The 22,625-nt window shown below is 39.3% G+C and overlaps 1 protein-coding gene across 2 annotated transcripts in view; it reads right to left on the reverse strand.

Annotated features, from left to right (window-relative positions):
• Positions 1-22,624, reverse strand: part of CHM (CHM Rab escort protein) — a 56,027-nt gene extending 33,403 nt beyond the window's left edge. The window contains exons 1-6 of one of the 2 annotated variants that reach the window (XM_042029272.1): positions 22,527-22,562; positions 16,436-16,511; positions 11,887-11,953; positions 6,106-6,178; positions 4,831-4,955; positions 737-1,154 (exon numbers count right to left, since the gene is read on the reverse strand). In XM_042029272.1, coding sequence (XP_041885206.1) covers positions 737-1,154; positions 4,831-4,955; positions 6,106-6,178; positions 11,887-11,953; positions 16,436-16,511; positions 22,527-22,547 — 780 coding nt within the window. In that variant the 5' untranslated portion in view covers positions 22,548-22,562. Of the gene's footprint in view, positions 1-736; positions 1,155-4,830; positions 4,956-6,105; positions 6,179-11,886; positions 11,954-16,435; positions 16,512-22,526 lie in introns of both variants that reach the window. The other variant, XM_042029273.1, reaches the window with a different exon arrangement.
• Between the last annotated feature and the right edge of the window lies 1 nt (position 22,625).

A 22,625-nucleotide genomic window follows, 5' to 3' on the forward strand; every position in this document is an offset into this window, starting at 1 on the left:
AGCACAAACTACTGGCCTTGCCCTGCTGACCACTCTTGTGTCTGAATTTCTGGGATTTTCTGCAATTAACACCATGTCACACAATAGGACAGCAAGAATATAAAAAGGATACAAAATAGCATTATCTGCTTAACCACCACCCACTGACTGGTGTTCATGATGTCATTGCAATTATGCTTGAAGTGGGGTGGACATTTGGAACTCCAAGTTTGCAATAATGCATTTTGCAGTATCTTCACAAAGAATTGAATGAATTATTGAAAAAATTTTCTTTTTCAGTTCACAGAAGTTTGAAAAATCTTTTTAGGCAGAATATGAAAAATGAAGCATTCAACTTTGAAAAAACTCCCCTGTACTGCAAAACACACATATTTTAAAAGGATAAAAAAACCTGCATGCCGATTGCTTTTTCTTGCTTAAAAATATAATTTTTTAATGGTACTATTTAAAAGGAGAGATTCTGCAGGTATTACCTAAGTGTTAAATTTCATGAAATGTACTTTAATGGCGATATTTCTGAGCTGTGTTTTTTGATCTCTTTGGTTATAAAACACTTAAGGACACATACTAAATAGCTCATGTTTGTTTTAGGGGTAACAATTCTTACTTCTCAGGAGTGGCTATTTTGCCTCAAAGGTGCTGTCTCACCCTCCTCAACATGAAAGGTTTTAAAACAAATGTCAGCATTTTAAGCAAAGTAAATGTACTTACACAAAAAGAGTCATTCAGTTCCTACCTTGGAAACTAAATCAATATTAAACCTTCTGCCTTCTCTAACAATTTGGGAATAGGTGATTTTCTTTGGTTCTTGGGCAGCACTTTCGGAGGGTGCAGCTTCCATCTTGGCCGGTTCCAGAGCGGACTCTCCGGAAGCTGTGCTGGGAGCAGCTGCACTGCCAGGGGCTGTTCCTGCCCCATCCCCTGGAGCTGCCCTCGCTGCCTCAGTGCCCACGGCCTGCCCTGGCTCTGGGGTCTGTGGCTCCGCTCCAGGGCTCTCTGCTGCTGGACTCTCCTTCCCTGAGCCCGCAGAAATCCCCTCTGCTGCTGGACTCTCCTTCTCCGAGCCCGGAGAAACCCCCTCGGCAGCAGGGGTGCTAAACATGGGCAGCTTTGGCAGTGCACCAGCTTCTTCAACACCTTCAGCCGAATCCTGACTGATTGAAAACACAGAGGGGGAAAAAGAGGGGGAAAAAGTCTTTTCAAAGAGTCTTAAAAACTTGTTTGAAGTTTTGAGTCGGTGCCCAAACAGAAACCTCAAGCATTTCTAGGAAAAGCATTAGAATTTCTTTATCCTGGCCAAATCAGGTGTTCCACCCACTAACAAACTCTGGTTCTTTGGCTGCAAAGCTATAATTCAAGAGGACTACTTTTACTGAGGAGAAAAAAACCCCAACAAAAATTTGGGGTTTTATTTTACATGTACTCAAGAGATGGAAGGATCTCAAAATGAAAATCAAAACCCTCATGGTGAAACAATACACAGCTACAGAAACAACAAAAATGGAGTATTTTAAAATAAAAGCAGTAATTTGATTAGGTGTTCCCTATGGATTAAAAACCATGAAATTGAAATGCAAATACACATTAAGGTCATTAAGCTGAGCTACTGTCCTGAAGAATACAGACAAGCTTTACACAATGAGCTCTTCTGCAGCCATGATCCCAGCAGGTCCATTGACAACCAGACCACTTTGACCCAAAGCTTAAGTCAAACTTTCAAATTACTTTTTCAACTCTGCCCTTGCATTCTAATTAGTTGTTCAAGCAGCAATGTTGTTATGCAAGTGCTCCAAATCCATGCACAGGGGATGAAGGCAGCCAGTCACGGGAGGGACATTCCCACACAACGTTTACTCTGCACAGCCCATTTCCTTTCCACAACATTTCTTTGAAATTCCCATTATAAAACAGCCCTCCACTTTTAATCTCATCTACTCGTTTTATGTCGAACTTCAGTGACACCTACCTTAGAAAGCAGGACTTTTGAACTTGGTTTAGTTTACACTTACAGCTGAGATGAATCAAATCAGTGTCATTGTAAGTGAAAGGAGTTCAGCAATAATTCCAAACTATCTTTTTATATTTATACCATTTATATTTATACCAAGCCATTAATGCACTGAACAAACAATTTAATCTTGGCTGAAAACTAATGAACTATGATTTTAAAGGTGACCTGCAAACACAAGAGTATTAACAGGATGGTTAAAATCCACAGAACAGCAAGGAATTACTCAGAATCCATACCAAAATGCTCCCTCACACACCTGCAGCCTTACAGATGGAGGCAGGGCAGGATTTCTGTTCAAAAAGGAACATAAACCTGGTATCTTTTAAAAATTGCTCCTCATTTATGAACTCATTCAGTTCACATGGACTCATGAAAAGTTTGGAAGCAATCTCCCAGCTTGGGCACAGTCACCAGGAAGCACTTAACTCATGACTGGGGTAAAATATTGCCCTGGGAAATACAGGAACTGCTACAAGGAAGCACTAATGAGAGAAGGCTGTTTCTATACATTAATTATGTCTTTTTGCTTCAGATTGCCAGCATTAAGTAACTATAAAATATCAAAGAAAGATAAGTACTTTGACAAATGTTTTTTTAAGAAGTAATCTCTACTACAAATAGAAATGGAAGTCAATTAAATTTTGGGGTTCTATTTGGATTTGGGGGGGTTTTTTTAGGATTTTGGAACATGGTGTTTGTGAAAACTGCAAAAACTCGTGCCATTAATGCAATAAACTAAGAACGAAGCTTTTATTTAACTCATTCCAAACATTTTCATAACACGAAATTTCAGATTAAGGTTTTCTTTCTGCATTCTCCCAATCTCAATGAACAGTTGGTCGCATTTTAAACATACTCCATTATTACTTTTTAGAATCAAAATAAACTTGGATTCATAAACACACTGTATTTTTCCGTATCACTCTGAAAAGCAGTGTAACAGAAATATTTACATATTTTACATCTCTGTTCACTTTCCATTAAAGAATACCTAAATCTCCATGATTTGCAGCATACTTTTTAAAATGAAAGCTTAAAAACTGTATATAATCTAAATTCATGACATCCTTCCTATAGGACCAAATATCCCTGAATAATGTAAGAACTGTCTATAAAAATGACTCAAATTGAACTTCTGTACAGACAATTCTTCTCCTAATTCAGAAAAAAATAATACATCTGCAGACAAATTGTTGTGTAAATTTAGAATATTATCTTCCACCATTCATCAATTAATGGTACTAACAAAGGAATATCTTCAAATGAATGTGTCTTATTAATGCCTTGTAACAGCAACCCCTTCAGATAGGTCAAATGAAAAATTGCCAACCAGCTGGTTAATTTATTCAGCACAGGTGTTCACTATTTATTTTTCAGCCATTTGCCTTTTTTCAATACAGCTTATGTAGACACAGTATTCTTTCCCTTTGATGGATGCACTTTGTTCTAAGGCCATTCATTTCAGATTTGCACTGTGTATATTATACGGCTACCCAGCTGTTTATTCTTTCAAAATAAATGTTTAATGGTTACTTCATAGGAGTTACAAAAGTTAAGCAAAAACAACAGAATCTAGGCAGAACACGTAAATTGTCAGAAACACAGTAATTGACTCTCTCAGGAAGTTTGAAGCTCTTTTGGAGAACTTTTTCTTTGCCAGGTTTTCCTTGTTGGGGTTGTTTTTGGTGATGACCAAGACAGACAGCACTGTACTGAGCTAAGTCAAATGCTTAAAAGCATAATTTTACCCAAGTATAATCTCACTTCTAAGTGTGAAATCTCAGTGCTGGGGGACTCATTTGGGAGCCAGCTATCAGTCAAAAATCATATGCAAAGTTAAGAGACTACGAAACCTTTCCATCTGATTTAATCCTGGTTCTGAACAATATTTATTATGACAATTACAATATTCAAGTGCTATTCCTTTAAAATAAGTAGTACATTTTATCTGCAATCCAGTCAAGCACTGTTACTGTGCAGCACTGAACCTTGGAACAGTTTCAGTCTGCGACCTTCAGACTGTATTCATGTAATTCACACCTTTTTTCCCTACTTATGTTTATGGAAAGAAATATCTATTTTTCTTTGACTGTGTGTCAGCATTTCATTTAGCTACCTATGGTATTTTCTAAGGGATTCAAGGTTAAACTTATATAACTATCTCAAAGAACCTCTCAGGAATTCCGGAGAGTGTTCAGTTCAGTGCAAAATCCAGAAGATAAAAATAATAAATAAATAAATACACAGTCCAGTTAGTTAAATTTATATTCAGTGGATTTAACTTCAGTGAGTTAAATTCATTACATATAAAGAGGACAAAGGACAAATACTACTTTGTCATTTTAGCATAATGAAGTATTTAATAGTCACAGTACTGCTGCCCATTTGTGTTCCTGTTCTTTTGTATCTAGTTCATTTTACATGTATTTAGGGGTTTAATTTTTGACTGTGAGAACAGCAGCTTTTAGCCAAATTAAGAATGGAAAAATTTAATTGATGGCAGTGCACGACTGCCTATTAGTACAACTACCTACATACACAACATTTCTGTTCTCTATGCAGAAGTAAATCACCAACTCACAAAGTTGGCCAACAAATTACACTGCATCCAGAGAGGTCATTTAGGAAGGATCAGGTTGTTTCAGTGAAGTGATTTCAACAAAGCACAAGAACATGAGGAACATTTCAGAGGCCAGGGTTACTTTTTGAGACAATGTGCAATATGGCAGTGTGGTGAAACCCTTAAAACCAAAAGCACAGCGTGATCATTTACCTCTGGGCATGCAAAATTGTTCATGTATTGCTACATTTCTACTTACTCGCCAAAACAGAAATCTTCTACATGTTGAATAGTTTTATCCTTGCTGGTAAGAGGAATAGCTTCTTCAGTCTCAAGGATCAGTTTTCTCCAGTCTTCACATTCATCACTGAGATCTGTCTTTTGCTTAAAAGAACAAGTATAAAATTACAAATTTACTGTGCAAGCTGTTCTTGAACTATAAATCTCCGTAGTCACAAATAATTTGTACCATCTAATAATATAAGAAAAAAAGCCATCTTGACTGTCCTAATGTTTTTTTCTATTTATATTTCTTGAGTTAAAACAGTTAGAGTTGGTTACTTTATCATAGTATGCCAACATTTGTACTACAGCATTGGCTCTGGTAATCTGAAATACAGTGTTAAAAGAAACTTAGTAGAGAGTTGAATGTAACTTTGAATACAATCTCCTAAAAGACAGGTTTGCCACAGCCAGGATAATTCCAGGTTCTATGATAAAACTCTTTGAATGGAGACCATATGGAAAAACCTGGTGATTTGGGGAACTGTATTAATCTGTGCACAAAGGAATCTCTAAAATCATACAATAGAACACATAGAATGTGAAGCTCTGGCACTGAGCAAGTCCCCTGATTATGCCAGGAGGCAGCACAGTGTAAAGAACAGGCATGAGACTGAGCTGAGAAACTTCCATTTTCTACGGCCCAACAGGCTCCGAGGATTTCCGTAAATAACAGAGCAGCCATTTGCTAATCTGGTCCAAGTGCTCCATCTCCTAAAAAATATCCTCCCCGGAAGATTTCTAGTGGACTGTCATGAATTAGATAAACTTTGGTCATTGAAAAATACACTACCAGCATTCATCTTTTTGTCCTTCAGTGGAAGGATCCAGCACCCACCTTCCTCCCTGTAAAGAAGAATCAGCTGAATGCAAACGAGAAAAACAAGAGTTGAAATATCAGAGAGCGGAAAATAATCAAAGAGAAAATGGAAATGACCAGATTATCATTTACAGAAGGTAAAGGAACTGAAACAATTGTGTAGTTGCTTCTCTTTAAGCTCAAGAACCCAGAAGTGTGGCCGAGCACCAGGCTGGTCTCAATCAGATTAACGACCCAGGCACATCAGAGCCTCAGACTGCCAGGCCAGATGGGTGAGTCTCAACCAGTAAAGCTGGGAACTACAAACCTCTTTGATCTGTCAAATTACCAAAGAGCAAAAGCAGGGTGGTAATTTTTCTTGTAATAAATCATGCACACAGCAGAGATTCAATGTTAAGGAGGCCTAAAAGAAGCAATTTGGGAAACTTTTACCTGATTTTCTTTAATCCAGGACAATAATCCTGAAAAACTAAAGCTGGCCCAGTTTCCACCATAGTAATTTCTCCTGTAAAGAAAAAACAAAAGGAAAACTTGTTGGACAGGTCAAACCTAGCTTTTTCAGATTTAAAGAAAAAATAACCAAGCCCAACACATTCAAAACATTTTCCATGGCAAGATTTTTCAGATGCAGAATAGATAAAAATTAGTATTTTGCAACTCTTAATGAAATGCAAAATTTCCGTTTTCCTCACTGTATGCATCTCTGACCAAACAGCCTATAATCCAAAATCAAATATTTGGAGGGTAAATGGATAATGCTGAGAAAAACACATGGGATGGTGTGAAGAAAAGGAAAATAGAGATAATACTGCTTCTTGGCCAAGACTGGCTCTCTTATCCATCGTGTCAAATAAAGGGAAGTGCAGTTTACTGTTATCTACTGCTTACACAACATATTATGCCTATTACAGACTGTGAAGACGCTCTGGCAAAACTCTTACTGAACTGCATGTACTGCAGGTGGAGCCAAAGGAACTGATTTGTACATTTGATCATCCCTCCCTGAGCTCTTACCAGTTTCTATTTACCACCTTCTTGCTTGAAAAAGATTATTTACCATTTTTAAATCACAGAAAATTAGTAGTTCTGCTGTTAATCAAAGAAAATTTCTGCTCTTTCTTTTTAAAATTTCTCTACCAATATTTCTCTAAACATCAGTCAGATTAGTTGGCTTTTGTTGTCGTGCATAGCACATCTTCAGTACTTAACAACTCTTGAGAAGAAAAATAATAGAGCAATTACATTTTAAAAAGTCACCAGTTCTTGCAAAATAAAACAGTTATTTCAGGATTTAACTCCGTTTTCTGGCACTGTGTACTGGCACTTCAGAAGCCTGAAGGATACCAGAAATACCCTCCTGAACATATAGCTAATGTTATTTCATACAGTAAAAAAATAAAATAATATGTAGGGAGGAAGACAGGGTTTGCATTTTAAAGAATAATGTGAAGGCTGTTAAATCAATCTTATCATAACCTCCTCCACTCTTAAATTGTAGAGATCAGTGTGATAACAGTGAAAAGCTAAATTCAGGTTAGATTCTCCTGACTAGATTTACGATGGGATGCTTTTGACAGGGCTTATCTGCACTGACAAAGACTTCATTAAGAGTGTCAGCCCCGCTCCAGCACCAGAGGCTGCTGCTCTGGACTGTGGTGCTTACTTAGCATATGAAGGACAGATGTCTGCTGAGCAGTGCCTAATTGCTCCTGACTACAAACTGACCTAAAAAAGTCTTTCAGCTCCTGCAAGGCAATAGTGAAGAACATAAACAGGACATCTTTTGCAAAGACAACAAAATTCAGCATTCTCTGAATAAAGGTGGCTCCAGCACCGGATCGTGGTGTTCCAGGCCCCAAACTGGGGGGACTGGGCCCACACCCTGCAGTGTGCTGACTCTGAGAAGCAGAGCTCCGTCTGCAGATGGTTTCCAACCAGGAATTCCAGTCCTCTGTAACAGAAGTTCATCCTTACTTCGTGTGAAAGACATGGATGAGCTCCAAAAGTACTGCTGTTTGGTATCACATAGAACACAAAGCAATGAGGATTAAATCTATTAAATGCCCAGTTCTGTGAGATTTCAATCTGTAAAAGACACTGACAGTTGCATGTGATGATAACCTCCATCTTTGTTTTAGCTGTCAATGGTGAAGGGTAATTTTTTCATGTTTCTTCAGATTCCACTGAATAAAGAGTTAAATATCAACATACTATCAGTCACTTCTGGGATTTCCAAAAACCATGGCCACAAAGATTTATTTTTAAGGAAATGCGCTGCTCTGGTTGCAAGTTTCTTGAATATGGAATACAATATATGGCTGTCAGAGCAAGCAATGCCACTGATCACAGAAATCCCAGAAAACACCTGCCTAAAATTAGGCGTAGGTTTCTTGAATCTACACCAACATAAGGTCATGCATATTTAGACTATTTAAAGTTAGAACTTTCATTAAGAGAAATGAATGTTATTTTCACAGAGTTACAAAAGTTTATTTGTGAGCTGTCAGACACTTTCATGTGAGCATTCCTCTGTTCATCAGCTGAATTTTCCTTTGAAATTATTTTTTTTACCCAGTGTTGAGGCAACCCAGTGTGTGCAACAAAGCACTGCATGACCCTGCTGTGGAGCTCCATCCATTCTGTGGAGGTGGCATTGCCCTTCTCCAAAGGAAAATGAACCACAGCTGTCCCTCCTTTCCTCTGCTGTCTGAGCATCCTTCCCAAGCTGTGTTATGCCACCTCAAATATTCATCTTCTCAAGTAGCAACTTCCAGATTTTTTTATCCTGGAATTTTAATTAGTTGCCCTGCACTACATGATGAATCAGGATTGCTTAATTTTCTCATCTGAAAACACTACAGAAAGAAGAAAGACCAGACATGATTACTGACATAATGAGCAAAGTTTATAGCAGAAGTCTTGAAGAGGAATTCTGAGAAGAGCTGACTAATGGTTTTACAATTAGGACTCCTTTGTAACCAAATATTTTTGTTATAATTGCCCTGAAGATGAACTGAGGAATTCCTTAAAGTAATGGTCAAGATCAAAGCCTAATTAAAGCTAAAATATTGTCCGAAAATCTCAAGGCCTAAGCTCCCCTCTTCTCTTGCTATATTAGCAAACTACAAAGATGGATATTCTCTCCCTTTTTTAGGGTTATAATTCAATAATCCCCTAATTAAGAACAGGAAGCATTTTGAAGGTATAACAGCAGAGGTGGAAAGTACTTTTTCTACCAAGTTAGAGCATAGATGTTTTCCTTCCTTACCATACATTATTTCCTAAATTATATTTGCTCAAAACTCCTCCTGTGTTACCTGGATTTCACCTGAATTACAACACTGGTCCTTTTCCTTCATATTTTTCAAATCTCTAATCTGCAGTTCAGAGCTAACAGAAGAACTGCTGAAGCCATTTTGCAAACTTTTGGAAATGTAGCTGAAGTACAATTTTACCTCTGCAGAAAGCTTGTCTCTTCTCCTACATTAGCTTTTTTTTCTTCAGTTACTAACACCATTTTCGAAATAATTGGCGAATTCCAATCCAGAACATTGAAATCACAAATTGTTTCTGACTGACTAACAATCTGAATCTGAACCAAGAGAATCTCTAACGTGTTCTTTTGCAGACAGACTGCAATTTGAGAAACTGGACACTTCCGAAAGCAGAAGATTCACATTTAAAACGTGACTAAGAACAGCAAAAGCATTTGATGGCCTGTGCCTGCTCAGGAGCTGGCCCTTCCCAGGGCACAGCCTCCACAGTGACACTCAAAGCTGGTGCTGGCTGGACAGAAGCTGCTGATGCCTCACAATTTCCCCCATGAGCTGCCTTGATTTGTCTGTCCTGCATCTGATCTTCCAGAAAGAAGTCCTGACCCATCAGAGCAGCTGTCTTTTGCACAGGAAGTTACTGCCACATTGATTTTAAGGATCTGAACACAAATGACTTATGTTTCAAACCCATAAAGTTTCATGCGCTACCTATTAGTACACAGGCAAATGTATTAAAGATTCCCATTCTGGCACAGTGATGGTGTTTAGGAGCTTCCTGGCCTTCCAAGAGGAGGAGTTTAACTCAGACAGCTCCTGAGATCCTTCAGCCCAACAAAAGGGTGGGTGATGGTGGCAGGCACTTGTGCTACATCGCATTATATCCTGGGATATGGACATGACCAAAGGGAATTACCACGGCCCAGCTGAGACCACGTTTTACTCTCTAATATCTTTGCTGTGAGATTGTATCCTAAACCAAAGTAAACAGAAAAAGAACTTTTCAAAAAAGCTCAAAAGATACCAGAATGAAGAATTTTTTGCCTAGTTTTCCTTACTGAAATTAAATAACTTCTTTATTTTTCTTGCAAGAAATTGACCTGCTTTGAGAAACAACTTTTTTGCTCTCTGGCTGCTGGACTTCCACAGCTCCCTCATTTCCCTCTTCCAGAAGACGGCTGTATAAAGACACAGGGTCTATTACCACACATATTTTACAAGTTCTGAAAAAAAAAGTGAGGCAAATTGCCTAGCTGAAAGTGCAACAAACTACAAAAGCAGGGATCTTGGACTGGGGAGGTACAGGGAGAAGGCCCAGCACACTTTTGGATGCTCAAATAAAAGAATTTTGGACACAAGGAACACTCAAGGGCTCTACAGGCTAAGTATGGTCAAAAAATAAGAAAGATACCAGGTGTCAAGAAGCAAGACACGCCCAGCTTACTCTACTTCTCACAGAAGAGAAGTTAAAATTCTGCATCTTGACCCTCCTTTGCCTTTGAATTAAATTCTGTGTGGAGAGATAAATAAACCAATAAGGAAGGATGTAGACATTAAAACTGCAGCCTACAAATGCTGTATTCCAGATGCTGAAAATCAAATACAAAAGGTAGCTAAACATGCCTCACTCCTAACTGCCCCATCCTCAGTAACCAAACTGGTACATAACTACAGCATTAAAAGAGGCAAAGAAGCAAAGGACCAAAAGCAGAAACTTGGGCAAGTGGTTAGGAGAAAGTCCTTTGCATGTGCACAATTAGTAGAGGAAGCATATTCACTTCAAGTAATCCACTTTTAGTCTTCATCTACCTTTCTCCAGCAGCTTCAAATTTAAACTAAGTGCCAATCTCCATGTTTTAAATTGCAAATTACTTTTCTAAATCATTTAACAAATATCCTTGAAATTTCACATGTCAACAACTCATTAATATCTACAGTAAATGTAGCTCTCTGAGAAGAACCACAGATTTTATGTTTATTGAGACAGATAGCTGGCACAAAGAAATAGAGCTCCTTCAATTACTAGTTGGCAGAAGCTAACTTCAGTTTAAAATCAGTCTACAGCAATTTATGGCAACACTGCAGTGAAGTGACTATTTTGAATAAGATTAGCTACTGCTGATGGCAATGCTTGGACAGTGTTTATAAATCAAACTCAGAACTCAGTATTTTATAATAGGCCACTTCAAAACTATCTCCCATAATCACCTATGCAGTATATTATGATAAATGCAAACATGGCAGGAGATTAAAATTAATAAAATAAGGTACACAAGGTAATGAGAGCAAGTAAACTGTAAACAAAGACTTTATGCATATATGTTTTTAATACCTGGTGCCTGACTTAACTCAGGCCTTTGTAGGGAACAACAGATTAATCAAAGTAGCACATCTAACACAGGTATTTCAGTAACCCCAAATCTCATTTTTGAACACTCTGAGAAAAATCTGAATTCATAATTCTGATTGTTAATGAACAGAAAAACATACATTGTTAAAAGGTGATATTCATCATAGCTAAGAACAGGCATGGATAACAGAAATCAAAGTTCCAGTGACCAATACTATTACAGACTTCGATAGCCAATGAAAACAAAAAACTGAAATAACACGAGTCATTGTCACCAAAGAGAACGGGATAATTACTGCCAGGAATGAGAATGAAGGGCACTAAACCTGCAGCCATTCCTGCCTGTAGCAAAGAAGGAGCCATCACAGCATCCTTACCACAGCACTGATGTTCCAAATTCCTGCGCTAGCTTCCAAAAACTGCCTACTCTATTGATGGAAATAACACCCCCAAAATAAGGCAGAGACAGAACCATAACATAACTTGGTGCCAGATGAAGAGAGAAAAGTCCTGCAGCCCACAGTGACAGAGACACAGAAACCCTTCTAGTCAGTTTAGCTCTTAAAAAGGGAAATTACTGGAGTAACTTACGAATCCACATGAAGAACTCTCTGGCCACTTCTGGCACACGCTGCTGCAATAATGGACTCAGGCAAACCTGCAATGATACATGCAGTTTTTAGAACTTACCATGCTGTGACATATTAAAAATTGCAATAATGATGGAACTTGGTCAGAAGCAGGCAACTTAAACACATGAAATTTTACAATGTGAGTCACTGAAATTTTTAACAGTCTCATGCTACTAAAGCAATGAACAATATTTTGTGCTCTTTAACATTTGGTGACCCTCCTGAATGCAACTTTTTTTTTTTTTAGCAACTGTATGGCACATACCACTTGCAAACACTACTGAGTTAGAGCTTGGCACCAGTGTCTTCTCTCCACATGCTGCTATCATAACCAGATTGAGTAACTGCCAGCACAATGATACCCAAATCTTAGTGGGATGCTCTGTAACAACAATCCTGGTAATGTACACAGGTATTACCTGAAGGCATTTTTGTGTATTTCTGTTCACTTCAGAGACTGACATAAAGACTGTGATTGTCCTTAAGAGTGGTATCCCCATCAAAATCTCCCACGTTATGCAATTACACTCTACCAAATCAGTATGTTTTCACTATATTTAGAAAAAATATGTAGCACAAAAGCACACCAAAAGGCTGGTGATATCTCTACCAGCAATACATGCTTGGAATGGCACAGAATCCTGACTGGAGTTCAATAAATAAATAAATGAGGTTGTTCTGTAATGTCTGCTCCCACTCACCAGATTTCACATGCCCAGTTAGATGCCTTGGATTCTGGAGCAGGTTCAGAAAAGCAGGGCAGCTCACCAGCTAAGCAGCTCTGTGGTACTAACTTCTCTGAAATCTCATTTTAAATGATCTGTTGGCTCTTTAAGCAAGTAATTCAGGAACAGCAATTAAAATTCGAGGGACTGGTATTAGGAGACACTTAGACCATGTATTCAATTAAGGGATGAGATTAAAGAAAGTGAAAGGAGTGTTTGGCTGATCTGATTTACAGCAGCACCAGAAGCAGCTGCACTGGTACAACTGCAGAGACAGAACTGGAAGGGGAAAAAGCAGCTGTGGAAGGGCACAATCTACTCTGGCTCACTTCATGACAAACACAATCTCCAGCAGAATTCCAGGCCTGCGCTGTCTATTCCTTACAGGCAACAGTGCCTTCACCAACAAATAAAACCTTGCATTTTAGAAAACACCCCTTGGGAGCTGGGTACACCAGACCACAGTTTCACCAACTCTTTAAACTAGCAAAGGCCAACACAATCATCAAAATAAAGAGGTGCAACCTCTGCCCTTATCTTCTGCCACTCCTGACCTCCTTCCAAACCAAATAAATGGTCGGTTTTTGGGACAGCAGTTCCATGGTGATGTCCAAAAGTACAAATGTTTGTATCAAAACACAGAAAGAGGTTTAAGACAGGCATGACATATCTTCCAGGAAAATAGCTACAACTTCCCTGCAAATTTTCTGGTTTTAATGACCACTTTTTTGATGGATTTAAAAAACAAAATCCTTTTCTGAATTGATCAAGCAGAAAAATGAAAATAGTTTTGCATTGCTGACCTTCGACAGCAAGTGAAAGTTTAACACAGAATTAACCTCCAGGGGTAGAAGGAGGGATGAAGAGCTGCAGCAGTTCTTCGGACATTTGTTTCACAGCCTAGAAAGGCCAAAAGTCTTTCGAGTTGAATTTTTGAAAGCAAGACCTCAAAACACAGACCGTTGGGACCACGGAGACAAGGAGAAAATACGTAAGTGCAGCACACACTTCAGGACTGACATAAGATCCTGGCTGTACACAGTCATTATGTGAAAGCTCCACACTCTGCTGTCCCCCCGTGTTTATATATATGGTTCATTTCGCTCCCTCTATAAACTATCTGGAATAGAATCTACAACTACTCTTTGTTTGGAGTTCCCAAAAAAGCTTTTCTTTCCCTCACTGGGGCACAGACAGTATTACTCTAGAAATGGAATTGAGAAACTTGTTTCTCCTTCCTTATTGATAAAAGCCACTGAGAAAGTGTTGTAAAACATCACCAGTGCTGCCTGGCTGACCTGGGCCGAGTTATAGCTACCAGGGCATAACTGATTGCTTTAAGCTTGATCCAATTGATACTGTGTTGGAGGTCTGTTCTTCCATTAACCTTGGATGAAATTGTTCCCTGAATTAGCTTCCTTGCTTTTGAAAGCTGGCATCAATTTTCCTCACCAACCCTGTGCTTCTAAGACATAGTGGCCCCCCACATACCCACTGGTAAGAGTGGGAGTGTGGCCGGAAGGCGAAGCCTGCGCATCTCAGCTTCTGGAGAGGCCCTGGACAACCTGACGGAGCAGGACACCCTTTGTTCTTGGGTGACAATACCTCAGGAAACCTAAGAAATAAGACTGTCCCATGGCACCCGTTTCTGAATTCTCTTCTCCAAGAGAAACGAGGGCACAGGGAAAAGAGGTGGCTTTGTCAAATGCGAGTTACTCCTACATGTGACCTTGCACTGCATGGTGATTACTGAACTAAAGCCTTTTCCAAGAAAGAGGGTTCTGGACAATTACAATATAGTTACAAACTGTCCTTCTTTATCTAGGAAAAAACTAACTTGGAAAAGCCTGCTTACAGAAATGGCAATTTATGAAATGGTAACATGGAAAGCTGAACTGTCTCCTACAGGATGCTCAGACAGTTGTGCAAAATAGGTCCCCTTCAGATGATTCAGTAACAGAGAAATATGTATTTTTAGAACCTGTTCCTATATGGAAACAGCTTTCTGTTCTGAACTTTGATTTGGCAAAAACCTTAAGATGGATTATATTCAGATTTTGAAATGTGTTTGGATCTTCACTACAGAGCAGACTCTGGATTCTAAAATATCCCCTATCCCTAATGAGTAGATAAACCTGAATATCTCTAGGCTGTTTTCCTCATGAAGGATCACTCTAACACTTCTTGCCACTCATCCCTCTTGGGGATCACTCAGCTGCTGGTTTGGCCAGCTTAAAGGATTAAAGGACATGTATCACTCCTGATGTTTAATGTCTTTGAACAGACAGTTGAGTAATGACCTGGATCCAGTAACGTCGATCCCCAAGAACACCAAGATTGAAAAAAAAAATTCTACATCTCCTTTTAGATTACCGTTAAAAAATTCTAAGCCTGTACTACCCAACTCAGCAATCGAATTACCGAATCACCGTTACCCTCTAGTACAACTAATAGTAACCAATGTTTTCCTACTAAGTTATTACACATACTAGTTATTATGAAAGACAGCTCCCACTTTATTGTATCTGAAATATCTGAAAAGGGCTACTGCAAAAGAACATTTTCTCAAGTAAGGTTTCAAATCCAAACAGTTTTTAGATTTGCAACGGTATTAGCAGGAAATAATAAGTCTGAACAGGAATTGCATGATCCAACCACAAGAAAGCAGCAACAGATCCAGACTTCAGTGTGTTACACATAAACATCTGGCAGCATAAAAGAGATTTATGTGGAAGAATTAGGAATCCATACAAATTCTTGTATCTATTTACTGTGCTGACTCAGAAGTTCTTTGTATTTGAGGCAGAAACAATTCAGAAATAGCAGAGCTTGTTACCAAGAAATACGAACATTTTCTGTGCTTCCTGGCCCTTTCATATCCCCCTCTTAGAACACTTACATGTGAAATATTTGTATTACGTTAAATTGTCCTGCACCTCATTTCTCCTTCCAGGAAAAACAAGGACAAAGAGTTTTCCTTCATGAAGGACTGGTTAGTACAAGCTGGAATCTCTACTATCATTCCTTAAAGCCATTGCCTTCTTTCTCCACTTACTAACTCTCCATTTATCAAATGCAGTATTAAATCAGCCTCTCTGGCCTTCTCAAGAAAACATTAAAGTTTCAGTGAGGTAGGACATTCCATCTGCACACAGATATAAAAATAAGTACAAAATTAGCAATTTTACTCATTAGTGATCTCTGGATTGCTAACATGTTCTTCCACGTAGAATTTCATAGGTGGTACTTGCCACCCACCCATCCAGCAGGCAATGCATTCACTGCCTCACTGCAACACTTTGCAAAGTCGAAGTGAACTAACTCATGACTCTTTCTAGTGCTGCTCCAGGAACAATGCTGACTGCACACTCGTCCTTCTGCTTGGCTCCCCATTGGAAAGAAACAAAGTGGCAAGCAGACTAAATTTTAACACTAATTAGGCTCTATTAAACTAACTAACATGGTGGCATGGCCACTTCAGCACTCAGTAGAAACTGAGGATTGTACCAACTTTTCTGTACAACGCCCTGGAAAGTGCTGAGAGACTGAAGGGCTGCCTCAGAACCAAGTGCAGACAGAACAAGAGTACCCAGCAGGCAGGCAGCAAACACTGGGTTCAGGACAGTCCTGTGGGGAACAACACCATTTATCTGTACAGTCCCCTCTGACAGCACTCGCTCTCACTGCCACTGGCTGAGCACTGTCTCCATCCCAGCCTTCCTGGATACATAACAGGCAGATTAAGCTCAATAAATCTTACAGAGGTGGCTGCTGCAAGCTGACCTTGAAGCCTGCATCTGGTTGTTTCCAGTAACCTCTGACCAAGATCATCTCCATTACATGAATATTTGGAGCTTCCCTATGAAACAAAATCAGGCATACTCTCATTCTCAAGAATAGCGTTTTAGAAGTAAAAAACAAATAGAGAATTAGCTGCACATTATTTAGTTATCAAAAAACCAATTCTATTTTTAGTTTCAATACAACAAAATTAAAGTTTGAGATAACTGCTACGGTGGAAAACTTTTTTCTTCAGTTTTAAAAGCCAATTAATTTCTAAAGTCTTACAACATAATGAAAAGTTATAATTCACCTCTGTGTGATCAAAAATTAATTTTAGGATTACACATTGTGTCTCCTGCTTAGCAGCTGTTACTTGCTGCTCTAGTGCTGCACCGCCTCTTGCAGTGACTTGAAAAGGATGCAGTCACTGCCTCGAGCAATTTCTAAACTAAACAGCTTCATATCTGTGGGAGCATCTTGGTTCCTGAGCTGTTCACTGCAAACTGTTTTGCAGTCATCCAGATGATAAGTTTTTACTGAATTACACAAGATTCATCTTGAAAAGGCTTAAATGTTTAATTTGCTTCACTCTATCTACTAAATAAATCACAAGTGGCTTTTTCATAATATAAAATGTTGAAGGGAAATATATTAAAAATGTTGGAACATAGACAATTTCAAAACAATCTTCTGGAGTCAGACAGTTGACCAGCTGCAATAAATTTTGTTTGCATCTGAACTTCTAAGTAGAGAAGAGCAGCTGACTCTGGAGGAGCTCACTACCAAATACTCATGGTGTGTTTTTGGTATATGTGAAACTTTAAAAGCATTTCATAATTTAATTGCAAATTAAAATACTTCTTGTATATAATATTTTAAGTTAAAGATGATTAAAATGGATTCATTTTAATATATGCCCATATTGCAGAGCAGTATCAGAATGTACTTCGGCATTACAGAGCATGGCATAGAAATGCCAATCCACTAAAAAAAGTAAGAATATGTAACTGGTCAAGAAAGAAGTCACAAGTTAAAAGTTTCTTCTCCTACACTGTAATTGCATATATTTATCTGTGTCTCATCAGAGAAACTTGGCAATGAAGACCATGGAATCTCACAGTTGGTGTAAATCAACATTATTTAGAAAAGGAACACAAGCACTTAGGCTTGAAATAAAAATTTAACTTCTTACTAAAAGTTATACACCAAGCAGTGTTCTCTGAAAAGTGTTCTCCAGCACATGCTACAGCTGAGTCTAATCTTTGGTTTAATGCGATAGCAGCAGATAAAGCAAATCACACGCAGTAAAAGATCTGTACAGCCAGACACACACTCCGTTTTATTTTCACTTGAGTCTGCTAATATTTTCATTCCTTTTCTGCTTCCCCATGCGAAGAGACCTTGCACTCCTTGCTCCTCATACATTTTTAAACATTTCACGAAAGGATATTTAGGAAGTTTCTTCTCTTGCACTAGCAGTTCCAGGTAGATCTGTGGGTACCACCAGGATCTCTCACAGGGTGCTCTGGCACAGCCCAGAGAGCAGCTCCTGCAGGAGGGCTGAACCTCCAGCTCTGTGGCTGCTCTCCAGCCAGTGGAACCACATTTCCTACTGAGATACACAAACCTGGCGTTTCAACTGTTCCTCATTCAGAGCAGAATCTAAAAGTACCTTGCTAAGCCTTTTTCTAAAGGAGTTTTTCACCTTGATATGCAGATGACCTACTCTGTATTTTTCACAGTAGGGTCACAGGAGTCCTACAGGCTCTGATTTTGTAAGATCAGCAATATAATCTGGAAAACCTGCAGAACACAAACGGGCTGAGAAGGACAGCAAAGGGTTCACAGAACAATGAGTTTGCTCACAAGAGCAGTCAGGGACATTGCACAGTATCTGGGAAAGAACACTGTCTGAGGTACCAGTGGGAGCCTAAACCTCCCAGGCAGCTATCACGGCACCTCTGCTACACCCCAAAATCCAGACTGGAAGCTAGGCCAGGACGCAACCCCTCAATTTTAGTCAGGTTAAAAAAAATCAGTAAACAAGATAAAGGTACATTTACATTTGGAGAATACAGAAAAAATGAAAGGGGGACACACACACAGGACACAGGACAGGACTGGGAGTCAGTGTTCATTTTGTTTGACATTCACATGGACAGGCAATGACTTATTTACAAATGATTATAAAAACGTGGGTCTATTTCCTCCTTCCAGACATCAACACTACAAGTCAGTGCCACTGTGTTAGTCCACAATGGCCACTGACGTCAAAAAATATCCATCTTCAGCTGGTTTTCCATTGAGCTTTCATCAACTCTAAACAGCTGCTGATATAAACTGAAGACTGTGCAGTTATATAAGGTAATGTAATCAAAATATCAGCCCAAAAGATGTATTAGAAAACATTTTTGGCACAGTCTAAAAATATCCTGCAACAATAAAACCATTAGGAGTTATTATTCTTTTTTAAATCAATCTTCAGTGTAAACTTTAAAATTCACATCTGTAATATTTGGGTTAGTTTGTCAAGGTATAGTTTTAAAATTGTGTTAGTATTTGGAAGTGATTTTTGCTAACACACTACACTTACATAAGATAAACATAAAGTACTTACACCACTCCCAGCATATCGAACAATAAATAATAGATTCTCCTGACAGGACTTTGATGACCTGGCAAAGCCCGAGTGCTTTCAGCCAAAATCATATGAAACCATAAATCACTCTTTATTTTATAGAATATTTCAAAATGGATTCCTGCTTTCTACCTTGAAAGTCATTTCATGTGTTATTTATAACCACTGAAAAGCAGAATGGAAAGAAAATTGCATAGAACTAGAATATTTACTGTGACTGCTTTTATAAAGAATAACTCCTTTTTAGAAAAAAATTAGAATTACTGGCAGACAAACTTGTGACTACAACACCTTTACAACTTTCCCAGCAGCTAACGCAGGTCTTGGGGAGTGTCAGAGACAACAAGTCAAGACTCAACACTATCCAGTTAACTGAAGAAATTCCAAGGTAAACATGACCCTGCACCTGTATCCACACCACTTTGCACAGCCACAAAGTTGCAAATCTTGGCACTTACAGGGGTTTCTGCCCTAAACTCAACACTGCCGAATATTTTGCCTATGAATTTTCCTATTTGACAACTGCCTGAAGACAAAAGCTCTGCTGCTGACTCCCAGTTCTGAGTCTCGCTCTCAAAGACTCCTGTTTTTTGGACTATTTACCAAAGAACTCCTCATGGGCCCTCTGGCTATCACTGCACCACATTTAATGCCTGCACTCATTTAAAAATGACCCCACAAAAGCTTATCAATAAGGAACTCCCTTAAATGAATGACTAAAGCCCACCTTGAATTCCTTGGGCAAGCACTGGCAACAGCCCTCCAAACCCAGATCCTACAGGCTTTTAGACCAATAAAAATCACCACAGATCACAGAGAAGAGACCTTCCCAAATAACAGACCTGCTCTGATGACTGATTTCTTTAGTACTATGGATGTAAATTCCATGGTAGCAGTGAAACTGTAGCTGCTGTACTCACCAGGATGAGTATTTCTGTACCCACGTCCATCTTGCTCTAAACTTGCTCATGCAAGAAAATGTCTGAATTAAGGAAAAGGAATTTCTTCAAAAAGAGAATTTCCTTTTCCCATAGCACTATTGATGAAGTAACTGAACCTAGACATTAACTGAAGCACTGATGACTAAAATTTAGTTGAGGCTGCATTTGCGTTAAGCTTAATACAGGGAAACAGTTAAATGAACCTGAAACAAAAACAAATCCAAATCTTATGTTATAAATCAATCTAATTACTAAATTTAATAGATGCACAAGTTATAAAACCAGGAAAAGACCACACATACAGAAATTAATGCAATTACTACTATGCATTAAAAGTATCATTTAACACAAACATTCTAGTTACTACAATTAGATATTCATAGGTATGCTCAGCACTGCTTACACCATTAGACACTAGAGGGTTGAAAACTAGGCTAAAATATTCCCTCAGGAGTCAATTTCCAAAGGGAAGACAGATGAAAGTTCTACTCCAAACAATCTTCCATAATGGGAAATTTAATACAGATTAAAAAACCCTCAGTCAGTCACCAGTGTTAATCACCACTTATGAATGTTCTTAGTAAAAAGGAATGCAAAGAAAAGACAAAATAATTCCTGAAGTGCAGAATTCTGAGAATACTGGAATTAGTTATAGCAGTGCTCTCTACAGGTGGGCAAAAAGGCATCCTGGAATTCAAATCAACACTGCCAAATGCAGCGATATTTCAGAGAACTTCGCTCAGAGAATTTCCCTCCTGCAGCATCAAAGCTGTAATCTCACACCTCGCTCCAAAGCAGGGAAGATTGGGTTTGATGGCTGCACACGACCTGCTCTCTATGGCACAGGCAGTTCTTGTTCCCTTAGTGGCTAGAATAGCTAAATAGCTTAACATTCATATCATTTTCATAAACCTCTGAGTTTCTGCATTGGCTGCATGAACACTATTTACCCCATGGCAGTAAAGAATGGATCATCCCCAAAAACCACAGAAGTCACACAATGTTTAATATTTCACCCTTACAGTTTGGTATTTCAGCTGTTCATTATTAACCAACCTTCTACACACTCAAAATGTTCTCAAATCTGAGCACGTAAGAAAATGTCAGATTCATTACTACATACCATTCCACAGAACAGGGTTAAGACACAGAAGGGATCTCTTAATCTGCTCAAGAACTTAAATTTTGCATTTTTAGCAGAGTTTTGGTCAACAACAGGAGCAGCATGGTTTCACAATTACTTGAAAACTCCAGATATAAATCAGAAATCTTTTAAGCAACTATACAAACACTGTATGGTGATTGGTTTTTTTCTGCTGAACACTGAAATCATCAATTTCATTAAGAAACTCATTCATTCTATTCCAAATTGCTAAAAACCTTAAATCCCATGGACGCAGTTTGACAGATTAGTGAACTCCAAAACCAGTTACTAATTTCACATGGAAAACAGTAACATTTACAAGCGTCTTCCCATTTGTGCTCCAAACAACACCCTGAGCTCTTTACAAAGGCGAATAAAATCTGACTGTAAGTTTAGGACCTATAAACAGTGATGCATTTTAAGACCAGACCTCAATGCTGAACTTAAGGTGTGGGGCTCACCAAGACCAATCTGAACCAGGTCATTGTCACCGGGTTCTACAAACAGAAATCTATTTCAGTACTTCAAGATTATTTTGATACACAAACAGCAAGAATCTTAGTTCTGAAGCAGTATTTAAAATTTTCTCTTGGAGTTACATTGTGGTAAGTTACAGTGAGACACTCCAGGTCTCCATCATTATTGACCTAACAGGATGAACTTGTACAGGATAGAGAAAGTGCAGAAAATTAGAATTAAGTGTCTGGTATATGCAATCATTCACAGACAGAGAAATGTGCTTTAATGAGAAAGACTCAAAAAGTTTTGTGTTACTTATAAGCAGGCATAAAGATTAGAAAAACGACCTTGAAGATTTAAAACCAGTTGTATTACAGGATATGATAGAAAATGTATTTATCAACCTATAGCACATATACTGCAACGGGACAGAAGTTCAGCTCTTCAGAGCTATTTTACGTGCACAAAAACAAACCTCACCAGCAGGATGGTATTTCGGGAATAAGAACTGGCAAGGGAGTAGTCAGGCAAGGCGTTCTGAGGCACCAAAGGAGCCCCGGATCTCAGGTGTGGGGGCAGTCACAGGGCCGGGGATCCTGGCAAAACCCTCCCAGGGCTAGCTCCACACGGCCCTCCCCGACAACTCCATTTCTAAGCAAATCTGGCTATTTAAATGTGAGCAGCAGCCCTGCAGCGGGCTGCGAGTGGCCGGGACGGGATGTCCCCGCCGGTGTCACGGAGACGTCCCCGCAAATGTCCCCGCAAATACCTCAGCAGGCACTCGCACACCCTGCCCACCCTCCCCAGACACCGCTGGCGCCCCTCAGCCGGGCGGCCCCCCGCCGCCCCTTCGAGCTTCGGCCCCTGCCAGGGCCCGGCGCTGCCCCCCGCGCCCAGCCCGCCCCGTACCGGTGCCCACCACCACCACATCGAACTCTGTGGGCAGGTTGTCCGCCATCTTGGGAGGCGCCGTCACGCGCGCGCCGCCGGCGGAAAGGGCGGGAGCGG

The sequence above is a fragment of the Corvus kubaryi genome, unplaced genomic scaffold (assembly GCF_017639235.1).
Source record: "Corvus kubaryi isolate FWS band 111438036 unplaced genomic scaffold, C.kubaryi_AGA036_p1.0 37322, whole genome shotgun sequence".
Taxonomy (NCBI): Eukaryota; Metazoa; Chordata; class Aves; order Passeriformes; family Corvidae; genus Corvus; species Corvus kubaryi.